Source organism: Lates calcarifer, linkage group LG8, assembly GCF_001640805.2.
Source record: "Lates calcarifer isolate ASB-BC8 linkage group LG8, TLL_Latcal_v3, whole genome shotgun sequence".
NCBI classification, from domain to species: Eukaryota; Metazoa; Chordata; class Actinopteri; family Centropomidae; genus Lates; species Lates calcarifer.
The window spans coordinates 17,501,538-17,517,813 of record NC_066840.1 but is presented as its reverse complement, the minus strand read 5'-3'; the positions used below and the strand labels follow the sequence as shown (position 1 = coordinate 17,517,813).

The window sequence follows — 16,276 nt, the reverse complement described above, 5'->3', positions numbered from 1 at the left end:
CCAGTAACTAGTAACCAGTAACTTCCTGGAACCTCCATCAGTTTCCTGACAACAGGCACGGAAGTGGTATCAATCTTCTAGTTCTTAGCAGAAAAGCAAATAAGTATTTTTTCCCCTCCAAATGTTCAACTATTCATTTAAATCAGTTGATTAGGTTACCACATTCTTTTGATGATGGTATGACAATGTGTTATTAAATGACCAAAGTTCCATACAAGTCTCATGTTGACATTTAAGCCATTTCCAAGACAACTGGGCAAATTCCACTGACTGATGAAGCCTGTAAGATGCTGTTGAAAACCCTGGAAAAAGCTAGTAAAGGGCCCTTATGTTAAAAATGTCTTTTTGTAAAACAAAACAAAAAGCTAAATAATTAATGTGCACATTTGTTGTTTTAACTCTATTCACCTAAGTATGTCTTTGAATATGCAGAAATAAATATACACCAAATTGATGCTTTATGCTCACACACAGGCCTTTATGGTACACTCTATTATGTGAATGGTTTACCATATAGGCTAACTATATCATCAGCTGTTAATATCATACACATCGACAGGGAGTGTGTGTAATTATGACACACACACACACACACACACACACACACACACACACACACACAGATGAATATACACACCCAGGGTGTGTTTTGTTGCGCAGACTCCCGCCCTGCTTCCCTTCCGCGGTCATCCTTTCATAATTCACTAACAGATCTATTCTTACAATTGGCTGACTCCCATCCTTTTGCTGTGAAATCAGACTGACCCCTCCGTCATAACAGTCTCCTCCCCTTCGACGCCACGCTAACCTTATGACTGTCAGCTAATCTGACCAATGGCAGCTGGAATCCCCACTCCTTACGTATGTCACAGGCCAATCAGAGCCTGGGTGGGCGGAATCACTGTGGGCCTGGCAATCAAGTTTGGTTGCAAAGGTAAGCCCTGGATGGGATATTGTGAGTTTTCTTTGACATGAAATTTATTGTTCACTCTGTAGTTTATAGCCTACTATTCTGTGTGTGCTTGTGTGTCATTGTGTGTGCTAAAATAAATAATGTTCGCAAGGTAACGGCCGTCCATTGCATGCTAGCCATGCTAAGTGCACAGCACTATAAAGTATTCCAAGCAGAGAGAACAACGGTGATTTTCCACTATTACAACAACTGTTCATTAATTCTGATTAATGGCTGCTTTGTCGGTTGAATAACGACCTTGTCAGTGAACGCTGAAAACTGTCATTGGATCCTGGCTGAATTTAAACGTTTTTTTTGTCGGTTACTACTACGTTATTGCCGAGTTACATGGTTGTAAGTTTGCTCTCTGTATCAATGTAGACTGTTTCTAAACACAAGGTTCTGTCTATAAGTGTAAAAACACACTGCTTTTACTTTTTTAAATCGAGCTGTTTAAGGCTACAGCCGACATGTTTGTTTACATTTGTAACGTTAATAGTATACTGGCTTGTGTGGATGTGTCTGCACTCAACATACTAAGGCAGTTGAACAGGGAAACACGTGTTAAGGCAAACATTTGTTTGCCAATTATTTAAGACATTACGATAGACCAAATAACTGTTGTTAACATAATGTTATGGTAATTTCAGAAAGGCTTCCATTGCGGTGTGGACTGTCTTGCTGCTGAGCTGAGGACACATCAGGACGGATACCATACCATAACCTACCACACCTCTTCTTCTTCTTCGAGCAGCCTTCCCCGACTGTTGGATACTAGCGGGAACTATTTTGGAAGCGGTCAACTTTAATTTCTACTTAATCTTTTAACGGAATGGATTTTGAAAAGACATAACCTGGATGGTTTGCTGTATAAGCTTGGATAAAACGCGTGCTGGTGGAGTTTGCCAACTTTTGCGGTGGTCACATTTAGTCTTTTCTGGAGGGGAACCAACTTAAAGCTAAAATGGATCAAGCCAGCGGTGGGGAGGACCCGAATAAACCCTCCAAAAAGAGGTCCAACGAGGATGAGGGTAAAAACAAAAAGCTGGTAGGTATACAGGCTGGCTCAGTTCTGTTGCATGGACGTGTTGAGTAGTGAACTCTCACGTCCTGTAATCCTACAAGCAGGGGTTAATTTCACTCTCAGCTTTTATTTAGACCGAGAAAGTTGCACCACTCCACACCTTAGAAAGTTTTCACAACTCTACATATCTATACATAAAAAATCCTTCATTAGGCCAAGCGCACTGTACATTAGGCTTTTAATTTTATAGTTATTAGTCAGGATAAACCTCATGGTGAAGTCAAAATCAAACCAGTCCAAGTGGGAGCACAACTACTGTAGAGTTAGTAAACAGCATGTTGTAAATACAGAGCATCTCTGGTTAGTGCAGGATGAGGCTCAAATAGTTATTGATGTGTTGTTATTACTATTTAATGTAGCCCAATACAGCACAGCTAATAGCTGTTGAGTTGAGAAAAAGAGATAGTGTTTCACTGAGTGCTTTACTTTTCAAAGCACTCAGTGCATCATGTGATTATCCCTGTCATACATTCCTAGAAGTTCTGTGAAGAGTGTCCTTGTTGTGATAGTTGGGCTTCCATATGTATTTAAGTTAAGACAGTTACTGGCTGACTCACTGCACAGTGTGATGTCCACGTGGTTTGTGGTGATTTTATGTATGATTGATAAAACTTGTCTTGAGTCAGCCTATGCAGTATTATCAGCACATGAAATGAAATTCACAGGAAGGCAGTGTCTATTAGATAACAACTGAAAATTACATCAATGTTCATTCTGTTTACAGCAGCTCAGTTGGCTTGGTGTAGTAGAATAGCTCATGTTGAGTGAAGAGTATATTTGGAAAGCGGGCAACCCTGATTCTGCATCACTGCTGCTCTGGTGCCATGTACCCATTCCTACATGCCATCTTTTGCTTGGAAATGAGATCACCAGATTTGGGAAGTGTGGTGGTGGTGTTGTGCAAGATTTTGTATTTGTGGAACAATAACTTGACGGCTAATGCTGCACTGTGACTAACTTCTTTAACTGTTGCAGTACTGTGTAAACAGCGTTCCTTATTCCCAAATCTATAATTAGGTGCCTTATTTGTTTAACTGCTAGCCACAGTCTTGCATTCACAGTCTTGAGCGGAATGTAAATCTGTAAATCCAAACTGTATTACAGAATGTGTTAAATGCATGTCACTGTCTGCACACCGTCAGAAGCAGTAGAAACCAGTGGCTGCAAGTAATTTTCCGTGACCAGAGACAAAAAACTTTGGCTGGTTTCCATTTTTCCACGTTTGTCAGCGTGTTAGGCTTGGCTGCCGTTGAACTGTCTGGATGACGTCCCCTCTTAGCAGCCAATAATTGACTTTTTGTTGTGTTTCTCTTTATTTTGCTTTGCACCAAATTGTTTGCTTACTGGTTGGCTTGGTCAAAAGTTTAATTGTGGCCGCTGCTTCCAAACAAGGAAATGAAAAAGGAACAATTTAGGTTGGCTTCTTTTTCTGTTTTGTAGAAACGACAGAGCCAAATTGGACTGATTCCAGACAATTAGGCTGACCACTAATGACTTTATTAACACCTCAATTGTTTATGCAGGTGATGTTTCTTGTTGTCTGGTGTTAAATTGTCCTAAAAAAGAGACACAAGGAGCATCATTGCTGAGTTTTGGATTGGAAAAACAGTCTTAAACTTGTAATCACTGGTTGTTTAGGGCAAAGTTAAGGTGACTTAGGGAAAGCGTGACAGTACTAAGTGGCAAACAGGAAATCCCAGAGTGGACTGAAATAGTATGCACTCCCAGTGCTACAAAAGGGTGTTGTCATGAGAAATCCTAACAGCAGCCTGTGACTCTTGAATAGCCTGCCTCCCAAGTTTAAAATTGTTTGCAAGGGTGTTTAGTTAATACCAGCACTCAGCAAGTTAGTGAGATGTCTCTGTGAGATCACTGCTTTTTGTTCCGTAAAGTGGACTCAGGACCAGGCACGCCCACCCTGTTACTCATACCTCCAAGCAGACCAGTCAGAGGCAAAGCAAGCCTGAACTGTGGCTGTTGCAGAAATCTCAGCACTGCCCTGAGTTTGAAGGAGGAAGCCATTATTCATCCCTGGGTGGAGCCATGATCTGTCCTCTGTTGTTTATCCCCACTTTTAAGCTGCCTCATTATATAGTGTAGCTCCAAGTTTGTCTGCAAACTGGAAAATAAGCAGAAATGTACATGCATGAAGGTATATGCATAATTTATGCAGTGAAGCTGCAATTTTGTCTTAAAGAGGCAAATGGAATGAAAACTGCAATTCATGTTTCAAGATTTTTGGCAAGGTCTATCAGATGGTTATGTTATTGCATACTAACAAAAACTTTGTATCTGAGTTGGAAATTTGAAGATGTACTTCTACCCTACCATGAACAGTTTTTACCATATATGGGGCTATAGGGTTACATTCCTGATAGGCAGCGTAGTTTGTGTGGATGTGGTCCAGACAAAAGCATGGGGTAATATCTTGTAATGAGCAGAGTTAAACCAGAGGATGTCAGCGCTTGTTCACACTCACAGCTGCTAAAACATACAGTACCATTTGCATGGCTTGTAAGCAAAGTGGCAGACACTGGTGCAGTTTGGCCTCAGCAAAGTGAAATCAGTCTTTAGAGGAGAAACATTGAAAGCTGTGTGTTTGTTTAACAAGTCACTGGGCAGGATTACATCACAGCAACACCATTTGGGCCTTGGGCCCAGGATGTAGATACTCAACACACCCAAGGACGTTAGAATAACAACACCACAGTGTTCAGCACTAGAGATAATTCAAAACTTTTCTGTTGGTTGTCACTATACTTTGTGATAATGTCCTTTTCTTGAATTTGTAACAACATGGCATCCAGTAAAACAGGCTGATGGAATGAGGTCTGTTTAAAGGAGTTCAGAGGAGCTGGTTTGACACAGAGGGAGAAATATTACCCCTGTGCATACCAGAGTAAAAGATGACCTCATACAGAGCAGCACGAGGGAAAAGTCATCCCAATGCATCCATAAAATAACTATCATCTTGGACTGTGATTGGTGTCTTTGGGCTGTATAAGTGAATACATTTTGACTAGGAACTAGCTTATTTTCGTCTTAGGATCTGAATGTAGAAAAAAGTCATTTGTTATGTGCCTTACATGGCATTTAGTGTAGTGCTGTGGACTTAAATTGTGATTGATTGATGATTTCCATATAACAGTAACAGTGATTTCCTCTTCTCAGGAGAACTTGTCTCAAGCCTAACTGCTACTGTGTTTGGGGATTTAATCCAGAAACATTAAATGAATACATTTGTGTGAAGTGGATCTGCATTATGTAGTTCAGCATTTTGTGAATTAACACACAGTTACATAAAGTTATCTGTACTAAAGATTTAGTATCTTATGACATGCAGTGTGTCATGTGTAGTGTTTTCTGATCAAAGATCTATATCATGTGTGGGAATGTTATTGTTAAACAGCTTTGCCTTAAGAGAGTTAGTTGTGGTAAATTACCAGTAATGTAAAAGACTGATTCACTGAGCAGAGATTTGTGATACATCAGTTACTCTCAAGTGAATGTCCCTGGAAAAGCTGAGGCACACAATAAATTTATCAAAGGCTTTAGCTGCACTTCAGCAAAGTTTGTAAAATTTTGATTGTTATTCAACAGCCAAATAATGCTCTGTTTGAAGTAACGGATATCTAATGGTTAAACTTGTAATTAGTAACTACAAAAGAGAAGCACCAATCCTCATCATCTGTAGTTTGTTTGGTAGGTAATTTCATCATGTAATGTTATCAGTCAGTTAAGGGATTTCTGTTTTCTTATTACAGGCTGTGCTTGTCTGCTTTTGCTTTCTGTTATGTAGAAGGAAAGGATTAAAGGTGATCAGTGTCTCAAAGGTAAAGGTGCTTCAGGAGAATATTTCAGAATATTGTCCGATTTGTTGACCTTTGTAAAATTAGGAGTTTTAAAATTAAAACAACATTAAGTGTTTTAAAAGAAGAACATATATATCCCTATTACTTTTTGTTATGATAATATGTAAATATAATGTTGATATGGAAGATATTTTTGCAGATAAGAGTCTGGTGCATCAACAGGATTTCTAATATGAGCTCATGGTAGTACATTTTAGAGTAGTAAGCAAGGCACAGAGGTCACATTCATGTGGGTCCCTGCTCACATAGGTATTCTGGGTAATGAGCGCAGAGAAACTGGCCAAACAAGCCAGTGACAGTGTAGATATCAGGCAAAGACAGAGTAGATGTCAATATTAAACTTTGAAAGACTGAGTAGAAGAGAATATTATGGAGGAAAACACAAGAACACAGCAGAAAGACAGACATTTATATTTAACCTACAGTCGAGACAGTATTGTGAGAAAAGAGGTAAGAATACATAGAAAAGAGGATTTCATAATGGCCAAATGAAATATATATATGTAAATAAGCATCTGTCGTAATGAAGTGTCGTTGTGAACAGTACCGTGCAGGAAACATGCAGCAGAAAGACAAGATATGGTGACAAAACAGTGAAGACAGTGCTATCAGATGGTGGCGGCCATGGCAGAAGATTATTATTTGATTGTTTTTAAGGGGAGAGCCGTCCTGGTCGTACTGTGACTGTATAGTGGCTAGCTGTATAGTGGAAGCTGCATGGTGACATAGCGTTGAGTTGATGTTTGTGAAGCCCCAAAACTGTTAAGAGAGGTCAGTTTTTTGTGCAGGGCGTTACCTGCTAGCTACAGGTACGATACCGGGTGCAGCTAATTACTGTTAACGTCAGTCGTCTCGCGACCAATGTTTGGAGCTCCAGTGTTGCAAGGTAACGGAGAATGTGTGCGGACACTTTGGCTTCGAAGCGAATGAGCATGATAAACAAAATGGACGTGATAGAGCATCATTGGCAAGAAAAGTTGCTACACAACTTTATTCTTGCACTTAGAATGACCAACGACAGAAGTTTGAGAGGTTAGTAACTAAAACGTTGAGCAGCGCTTAACTGCAGTTTTTGTTCTGTGGTGGGGCTAACGACCATTTTTAATGCGCAATAAAATTCAGCCTAGCTAAAAGTTAATCTCGCTATGTTAAGCATATGAAAAAACAACCGCAGCTGGTGTTAAGTAATTAAAAAAAATGTCCATCACATGTAATTCACTGTTAACTAGTGAACTTTGGCTGGCTGCATTAACTTGATGTTGTCTTTCACGCTTTTGGGTTGTTAGTAAACAAACAAACAAAAACACTGAGTTGCAAAGGCCCTTTAGAATACATTTAATAAACTCCCTTTACAGTTCAAGAAAGACGGTAACATTGATACAATAATTGCCCCAAAAGTTACTAAGCTTAAGGAAATGCTGACATAGTCTCAACACAGGCATGTGTACATAATTTTCTGATATTTGATGAGTGTTTTGCAAATTGTAATGAACCTTTATTAATTAAATTGGGCCTCAGTGATTGTAATCACGCTTGTCATTTATTCAGTTATTAAAGTAATTAAAGTCTCAGCAATGAATGGACAGTTGAGCACTGCTTAAGCAGTGGCTTCTTTAATATGAGACCCTGGACATGGGAGAGCACAGTTTAATAATGGCATACACTGGCCCACACACTGCTGATGCAGTTCATTCTGCCAACTGAGAAATTGTAAAGAAATAGAGTTGTTTGGATAATATAAAGTAAATTATCATTTAGTGTCTGTCAGTTTAATCATATCAGTGATTTAAAAAAAGATTAAAGGCTCCATAAAAGATGTTGCCTAGAATAACACCAGGAGATTAATCAATTCTGAAATTCTTGAATGACAGCTGGGAATTACAGCCTGAACATACACTATGATGGACATCAACTAGGCAAGTTAATTGTTTTACCAAATCTAAAGAGATATTATGATTCACTTTACTTTTTATTCTTATTATTTTTCCGGAATGAGCCTCAATTTTTTTATGATTTAAGTCACTCAGCTCAACATATTGGCCTAGAGCACAAATGTGAAAATAGGGAATTTTTGTGTCTGAATCGAGTACCCTAAGGCAAAACTGTAGTTTATTGCGAATCATATTTAATGGCTTACTGGGCTACTGTACAGTGGTAAGCTTTGGCATTTGAAGCTTTTGACACTTTGATACATGAGCTATAGGAAAGCCCCAGGGATCATTTTAGGTCATGTTAGCATGTAGTTAGTACAAGTTGTCAGCTTGTCACACACCTGAGGCTATTCTGCAGTGCCTATTATCTGTTTGGTCAATCTAAACAAGTTTTATGTCCTGTAGTCCTATGTTTTTTTTTACTGCTTTGTATTTTTTTCCACTTTTACATCATGTGTTACTGAGTGAATATACAACTGCATCTGTGTTAGGGACGTGTGGAAAACGGCAGGAAACAGACCACATGCGAGTGTTTTAAATAACGGCATTCAGGAAGTTCGAGAGAGGAAGCAGTGAAGAATGCTTTAGTCGTGCAGTAGAAGAAAGCTACAGACTCACTGCACAGTGTCACTCTCAGAGATGAGCCCTATTCATGTACATCGATGGATTAAGACTTGAGATTGGCTGCCTCAGTTACATATCAAAAAGCCTCTCTAAGAAATAACTTGAGCATCAAAGCGTTTAAGTCTAATTCATGTAACCACACGTCAATCATTTGAGGTTCTTCATAGTTTTTTGGTGATTCATGACTGGTAGGCAGTGTTTTGACTGAGTTACTCCAGACTCAAATGTAGGCCAGGCTCTTGTACATGAATTATATTGAAGGGTTGCAATGAGGGAGCTTTCCCTCTTGCAAAATTTGCAGAGAGGATGAGGTGTCTGCCATTGTCACTGTTCAATGTCAGTTAGAAATCAGATTTTGGAGGGTTGTTTGACATCTGTCTTCACACTTTTTGTAATCAGTGACATAAGCTGCAAATATGAGACAGGAAGTGACATTAGTTATGAAATACAGTGCAAAATACCAGTATACAACAGTATACAAAGAGATTAAATCTAGTTTATAGTGTATTTGAATTGAGAGTTGAATCATTCAGTTTAAAAAATTGATTTGATGAATAAACCTCCTCATGTAATGTGGGACGCACTGTGAAAAGAGGTCAATGCAGAATGACTACTCAGTGGCTGACAGACTTGATGCACTGCCTAACTAATTTCTAGTGAAGAAAGCATTATACAGGGATATCATGAGTCATAGTATTTTGTTAAAGTCTTGATAAAGACTTGCACTTCAGCAGTGATATTGTAGAATATCACAAAGGTATGTGAGCAAAATCACTACCATGGCAGATATAACAGCATATTTTCAGGCATTGTGATTGGATTATTTCTTTAAACATTTAGCTGCCTAGCATTCTAGTTATATATATATATATATATATATATATATATATATATATATATATATGAGCCGCCACCTAGCAAACAGACCACAGATAACAACAAGGTCATGAGTTCATATCTTTTTACACATGGCAGCAATTAGGGAAAACAACTGGTTGGGCAGATGTGATTGCTGCATCTGGAAGCTGGTTTTTAAATTCCATCGGTCAGAATAATAATTGCTCAGTAAAGTTGCTATAGTTCTAACACTGTCTTTGCTGAGACAGATTAATTTCATTACGATAATCTGTAATATACAAATGAAATTTCTTTGATATCATGAACAATTTTAGAAGATAAATACACAGACATTTCCAATCTTTCTTATGAGCTGTAGGTTTTGTAATAGCTGCATATCATGCCAACCCTCAAGGGTGCAGTAGTAGAAATGTATTTCAACAGAGACAGAGATAACCTGAGGGCAGTGCTGTGCTAGTCTGCGGTCACATGGTCAGACCATCCAGTGTGGAGCCATTCAAGCTGTACTGGCTGTTGTGTGCTTTCCCTTTTCAATAGATTCTGTTTTAGAAAAGTGTAAACGGTACCAGCACCTTACTAAAATAAAAAGACTACCACAGTCTTGTGCCCTTTTAAAGGCATATCAGCTCTTGGTAGAAGTCATGTACATCCTTTGTTTTACTTTTTCAATTTAATTACTTGCTCTGTTTTTGGAATGAAACAAGTGAAAATATCTCAAATTTGTGATTGTGCGTAAGAACTGAGTCAACACTGCTTTTGTCAAGGCTTAATTTGCTGACATTCTGTGCTTGATTAAATTGTTCCTAAGCCAGTTTACAGAGAGGACAAGTATGCCATTATGGTGCATGTGTACGCTAGATTTGTTGGTGTTGGGATAAGAGGCTGGTGTCCTGGTCCTTGCGTGGTAACTTGTGGTCACTTTAACTCCCATTTCTGATGACTAACTCACAGACAGATGTTTTGATGTGGGTATCTCTATTCTCATTATATTATATTCATATGGTTTTTTCAGAGGACACTGTCAGTTATGATTTTGAACAACTTTTATTGGCACCCATAAATCTTATGATCAGATTAGTGGCAATGGAACCTTTCTGGTACTTGATGAAAGATAGATTGCATTGTAGGTGTTCAGTTTAGGAAATAGTAAGGCTTCAAACTACAATAGCACAGCAACTAGCAATAATTCTTATTGTCAATTAAATCTTTTTTAATGAATCAATTACTTGTTATGTAATGCTATATTATTCATTCATTCATCTATCTATCTATACTGCTATCTATCTATATCTATCTATACTGCTTATCCTTACCGCGGGGGGCCTGGAGCCTATCCCAGCTAACATTGAGCTAGAGGCGGGGTACACCCTGTATGGATCGCCAATCCATTGCAGGGCCAACACATAGACAAACAACTATTCACACTCACATTCACACCTATGGGCAGTTTTTAGGGAGAACATGCAAGCTCCACAGAGAAAAGGAGCCGCCCTGATGTTATGTTATGGTAGTGACATCTGCAATTTCTTGCCTGATCAAAAACCACATATATATTTGGCAATTTGAGAAGCTGGTATTACTTCAGACTATTTTTCTAGTGCATTATTAATTGACTAATTGTATGCTTTATACCATTTGATTCTTTTAAATGTTGCCATGCTAATACAAAAACAATTTATATCAATACATTTTCTGTAAAAGAGTGGGGTAAAACTGAGGAATGGTCAGTCATTTATTATGTATGCTTAGCATGCAGTTTTGTTGTTCAGGTTTACTGAATTGTCTTGGTAACTGAGTAATACTCAAGAAACTCTGGAAAGGACGGAAAATAAATTCTCAGAACTAACTGATGTAGAAAGACCTTTTGTCTGAAAAACTTTACTGTAGAGTAAAATGCACAACTCTTTGGAGAGCTGGAGAGATGAACACATCTACCAAAGTCTGAATAAAGATGAGACTCAAGGCTGTAGTGCAAATGAAACCAGATGTTTACTGTCATTTAAACATTCAGAAAGAATTATTTGCATATTGTAGGAGAAAATGCCAGGAGAGGGCAATTTTACTGTTAATTTTATTTCTGTGTGGTTACTGAAGTCAGTTTTAATAGTGAATGGAAAATGCTCCCCAGGTTTACTTTGGATACAAGTCACATGACTTTCAGTGCTTTTCCTTATTTGGTCTGCTTGAAAAGAGTGTACTCACAGTGCAAAAATAAAGATTAATTGGACAGATTACATCAAGAACGATAAATGTTACTTTCATGCTTTTGTAAATCTTTTGCAACAGTATAGACTGTGTTGGGCTCTACCCCTCTGAGTTTACAAAGTCAACCATTGTGAAGGCTCGGTAACAAGATTGATTTGGACAAATTGATTTGTTTAGACTATGTCTAATTCAGTTACTCAAATGGCATTTGTTGCTGTATGATGCCACTCCCCCAAAATTGAGCATGATATTGGCAATGCTGTACATCCTATCTGATTACACAAAGACAAATTATGTAATTTTGATGTTTATGGCTATTACTAGCAACCATGAGTCTCAAACGCAGCTAAAAGAAAGTAGTGTCATGGCTTAAAGGCCTTTCAGTTTACAGGTTTGTCTTACACAGTATGATTTTGGTGGCACTTCAGTGTAAAAACATAATACATGCTTGAAATAATACATGCAGTATATTTATATAAAGGTTTAATAAAGCCTATGTTGTCAAATCTGTAATCTGTTAATAATTGGGGTTTTGAACATGGCTCCACACCATTTTCTAGTAGGAGCTCTGGTGCACCCTATTGAAATGTTGAGGAGCAACAGCCCACATTTAGAGGCTGTCTACTCTGACATTCAGAACAGGATATAAGATACATTTTTTCTTTTCCTGTCCTAAATGTGTTTCTGGTCTGTGATTTGATAATAGGCACAGACACCTATCACCTATCACTCTTACAGACTATGCACTGTCATTGCTATGCATCACATTCACTTGTGGTCATTTTTTCCCCTCAAACACATTCAAGCCAAGCTGTGAGTGTTGTCAATGACAGTTATTCCTTTGCATTATGGTAGGCTGTGTTGTGATTTCTCACTTCTGTTTGCTTTGCCAAGAGATAAAGATCCGGCTTGAAAAAAAAGTTTTAGTATTTAAAGGTGTGTTGTGATCAGTACATGTGTCACTTTTATGTTTTGTACAGTTACTGCACCTAAGGGTGCATTCATGTTTACAAGCTGTGGCGAATTGGTAAAAGTTTTCCATGCAGCTGTTAAGACAAAAACAGTAGTCTCCTGTGTTGTGAGCTTTATCTCCTTGTAATGTTCACCTTCACATTTAGGCAGATTTTGTTTCACTAGAAATGAAACAACAAAAGTGCACACTACAACCTGTTATTGTCAAAATTATAATTTTAATAATCCAGACCATTGTACAATGCTGATTTTGGGGTTTCTAGATTTTCTTTTTGGTCATCAATCCTGATTTAGGCCAGAAAATTCCTGTGTAATTAGTTTCATTTTGACTATGCACATTGTTAACATCAGTTTGTCAGTAGGACAGAAATCAAGACTGGTGAAATCTATGAAAAGGCGGACTGCACTGTTAATTCATAGCATGTGCAGTATAAGTATCAACATTGTTATACTGACAAGTCGCATGCTTGTCCATACTTGGCTAAACTGGTGAGAAATCTCCGCCATTCATGTTGCTAGTGGCACTTCATTCCTTTTGATGTTTTTGAGTGTAAAGTTTAAATGCAATAGGCAATTTTACACAGCCTCTATGTCTAACAGTTGCTCTGTGTCACTATTGCTTATTAGTAATAATAATAGTATCTTATTAATGTTCGCAGCAGAAAGATGTGCTGTACAGCAGAGAGGGGAACGTAAATGTTTTGTATTGTTAAAAGTTAGTTGCCAATTGTTACTTTCTGAATAAGCAACAAACAGCTATGGTGTTTAACAAACAAATGAATTATTAAACAAACACCCTATGAGATACATACATTTTTCGCTATGAAAACCCAGCTTGACTGCTGAGCTATTGAGCTACTGTGAGTGCACTTACCAGTGTGAGGCTAATTATATAATTTATAAATTTTTCCTAAATCTTCACAGCTCTTGTTTTAGCACTTGGATTTTTTTTTCTCCATAAAGCATGAATTTCTTTGCCACACTAAAGAACAGTTGTGGGTGTTTCTAACCCTTACTAGCCTGTAGATGAAAAGAGCAGTTGATTTAACGGGGGATACAAGGTAGTTTCATGAAGTTGCCAAGAACTATCAGCTGCACATTGCATTACAATCCTTGCTGCCAACAATGGCTCATTCCCAGTACTCTTTTGTTATTATTAGAACTAATTAAAGTAAAACCTAATTTCCTTTTAAACTCGTTTTACAGAGGCATCGTGGCTACTGATGTTATAGTGATAGTTCCAGTGAGTGAGTTAAAATGACATCATACAGATGGTCTAGTTAAATTGGTAGGGTATAACAGGCGTTGCTATTTAAAAGCTGTGCAATGTTGGCCAATTTAAAACAAATTCGGTCCTTTGTCCACCTTCGCTGAAAATTTATTTCACGTGCCACCTGGTGACATTTTGTAATAAAACTAGGTGCAATGGAACGACATGTCTTACGCGCGTTAATGTAATACTAACATTAATTGTACTGAGTAATATTAACATTAAAAGTTATTGTGTGAAATATGCATACTGGTATTGTTTTGTGTCCCCAAATTGACTCTCAAGTTGTGGAATATTGCTTTGTGTTTTCATTTTTAAAGATCTGCATGGAGTCATAATCATATTTGATTAAGGAGGGACCCAGAGCTAATTTGATTAGGTTATTTAGAGGAATATGTGTCTGGTAATAAACATTTATTATGATGAAAAAGTTTACTTTAATAAGTGGGAGAAGCCCAGAGGACATGCAAGCTTAATTGTTAGATGTTAAATTGCGTTGTTGCGATGTTGCCAAGATAATGGGCAAGGAAAGGCCCTCAAGTCAAGGCAATTAACCAAACAGTGGTTTGATTGTTGTTAAATTGATTAGAAAATGTTTAAGCACTCCATTTGAAAATTAGCTATTGTTTCACGCAGTTTTAGACTGCTAGAGAATGCTGGGCTTAATGATACATAAGCTCTGAGATAGAAATGGGAAAAGTTGTTGCTCAGGTCAGGTTCTTAGCTTTACAGATATTGCAAGAAGTGGTGCAGCTGTATTGAAGGCCATGAATGATAATGAAACCACTACCTGGACATCCCAGGCAGAACCCTCAAAGCATAATGCCTGTTGAATGTGACATTATTTGTTATTTTGACTTAAAATAACAGCTTGGACAAGACATGAAGCCTGCACACAGAGACTGAAGCTTTGTTTTCTGTGGTTCATTCCTGTATCTCCCAACTGTTGATCAGTTGTTGCAGACAAAACTAGTGATAGATATGGCAGTTTGAGTGTCTGCTCAGTGTTGCCCAGAGCGACAGCTGATGAAGATGCACAGAGGGAGGTGCAGGTTAGAGCCAATCTGTTTGCTCGCCCCAGCATCAGTAGTTTCCTGATTAGAATAGTGGAGAAATCCACGGCTGGAGGCAGGCTTTATGGCCATCACCACCCCACATCTCCCTACTCATTAGTACTTCACAGCCTAGCGCCATAACATATGGCAGTGTTGCTACTGCTTCCCATTTGAGGTGTGTTTCAAATGGCTGTCCCTCGCTGAGCCACAAGCCTTTGGCGGTAGCCAGTCTTATTGTGTCTGAGATGAAGATAAACATCTGTAGTAAAGAGAAGTTGTGGTTTTATTTTTTTATTTGAGCTATTTGTAACATTTTGTGAGGATAGCAAGATTGTGTTTGCAAGCAAACACAGATAATTGAAAGTTGGCCAGTTTCTTTGACTGGAGTTTATAACGTCAGTGAACAAGAATGGTGTGGTTGGGCCACTGTCACTACAAGAGATGCTCTTTAGAATACACATTACAGAGAAAAAAGTACCTTTTGGTGTTAAACTGTGCCAGGCTGTAACACATTGCCTTGTGAAAGTGTATTGTTTTTAGAATACACTTAAACTTTAACCAAGCAGCACTAACTTACATTTATTCAGTGGATGTTGTGAACAGGTGTGCTTATTAAATCTGCGGCTGTGGGATTATAGCTTCTTTGTGAGACATCTCATTTTATGTAAAATGTTGGTATGTGTCTTTAAGTGTGTGTGTTTGGGGTGCTCACTCTTGAACACACACTTATGCTTACATTCATTAAAACCTTTTTATTGGAAACATGAAGTATTGTCGCATCCTATACATGTACAGTGTCTGGGATATGCTCATATCCTCATTGGGGAAAAAAGCAACTGAGAATGGGCTAATGCTAGGTGTGATTCTAAGACATTTAGCATATACCCCGTATGTCATTATTAATGTATACAAGTGTATTTGTTACTGGAAACTTAATTTGTCTTCTGAGAGGAAAATGAGACAGTATCCAGTCGGAGACTGTACATGTGAATGCACTTCAGATGGGATACATACTGTGCACTTTGCGGGTGTTGTCATTTTCTGTTGGATCTTGTTTTTCACACTGTGCCCTCCCTTCAACAGAACATACACATAAAAACATTGGCTGATGATATGGTAAGGTGCTTGGTTTAATTTTGGTGTGACTAGTTTTGTTTTACATCATCTCATGTTTTGTTATGGCTGCATGAGGCTTTTAACTGAAATATGTGGATGGGTCAAATGTGCCAAAAGCAAATAAATTGAATTGCTGTTTTTAACAAAACCTAAAAAACTAAAGTTAGGTTATTTTTTATGTTACTATGCAGTGTGATCTTTGTGTTATTATAGAGTAAGCTTAAATCGTCTTTATTTATTTGTTGTGGTAGGGCTCCATAATGCTGGTTTTTCATGGTGCTTGTATTTAGCACCACCAATGTCTGTTGACTAAATTTTTCATTATGAGCAAAACTTA

At 38.1% G+C, this 16,276-nt stretch overlaps 1 protein-coding gene across 1 annotated transcript in view; it reads left to right on the top strand.

The window, feature by feature from the left end:
* The first annotated feature begins 1,118 nt into the window (after window positions 1–1,118).
* Window positions 1,119–16,276, top strand: part of diaph2 (diaphanous-related formin 2) — a 344,139-nt gene continuing 328,981 nt past the window's right edge. The window contains 3 exon segments of the mRNA XM_051072493.1: window positions 1,119–1,306; window positions 1,603–2,000; window positions 15,907–15,939. Of these exon segments, the coding sequence (XP_050928450.1) occupies window positions 1,917–2,000; window positions 15,907–15,939 (117 nt within the window). The 5' untranslated portion in view covers window positions 1,119–1,306; window positions 1,603–1,916.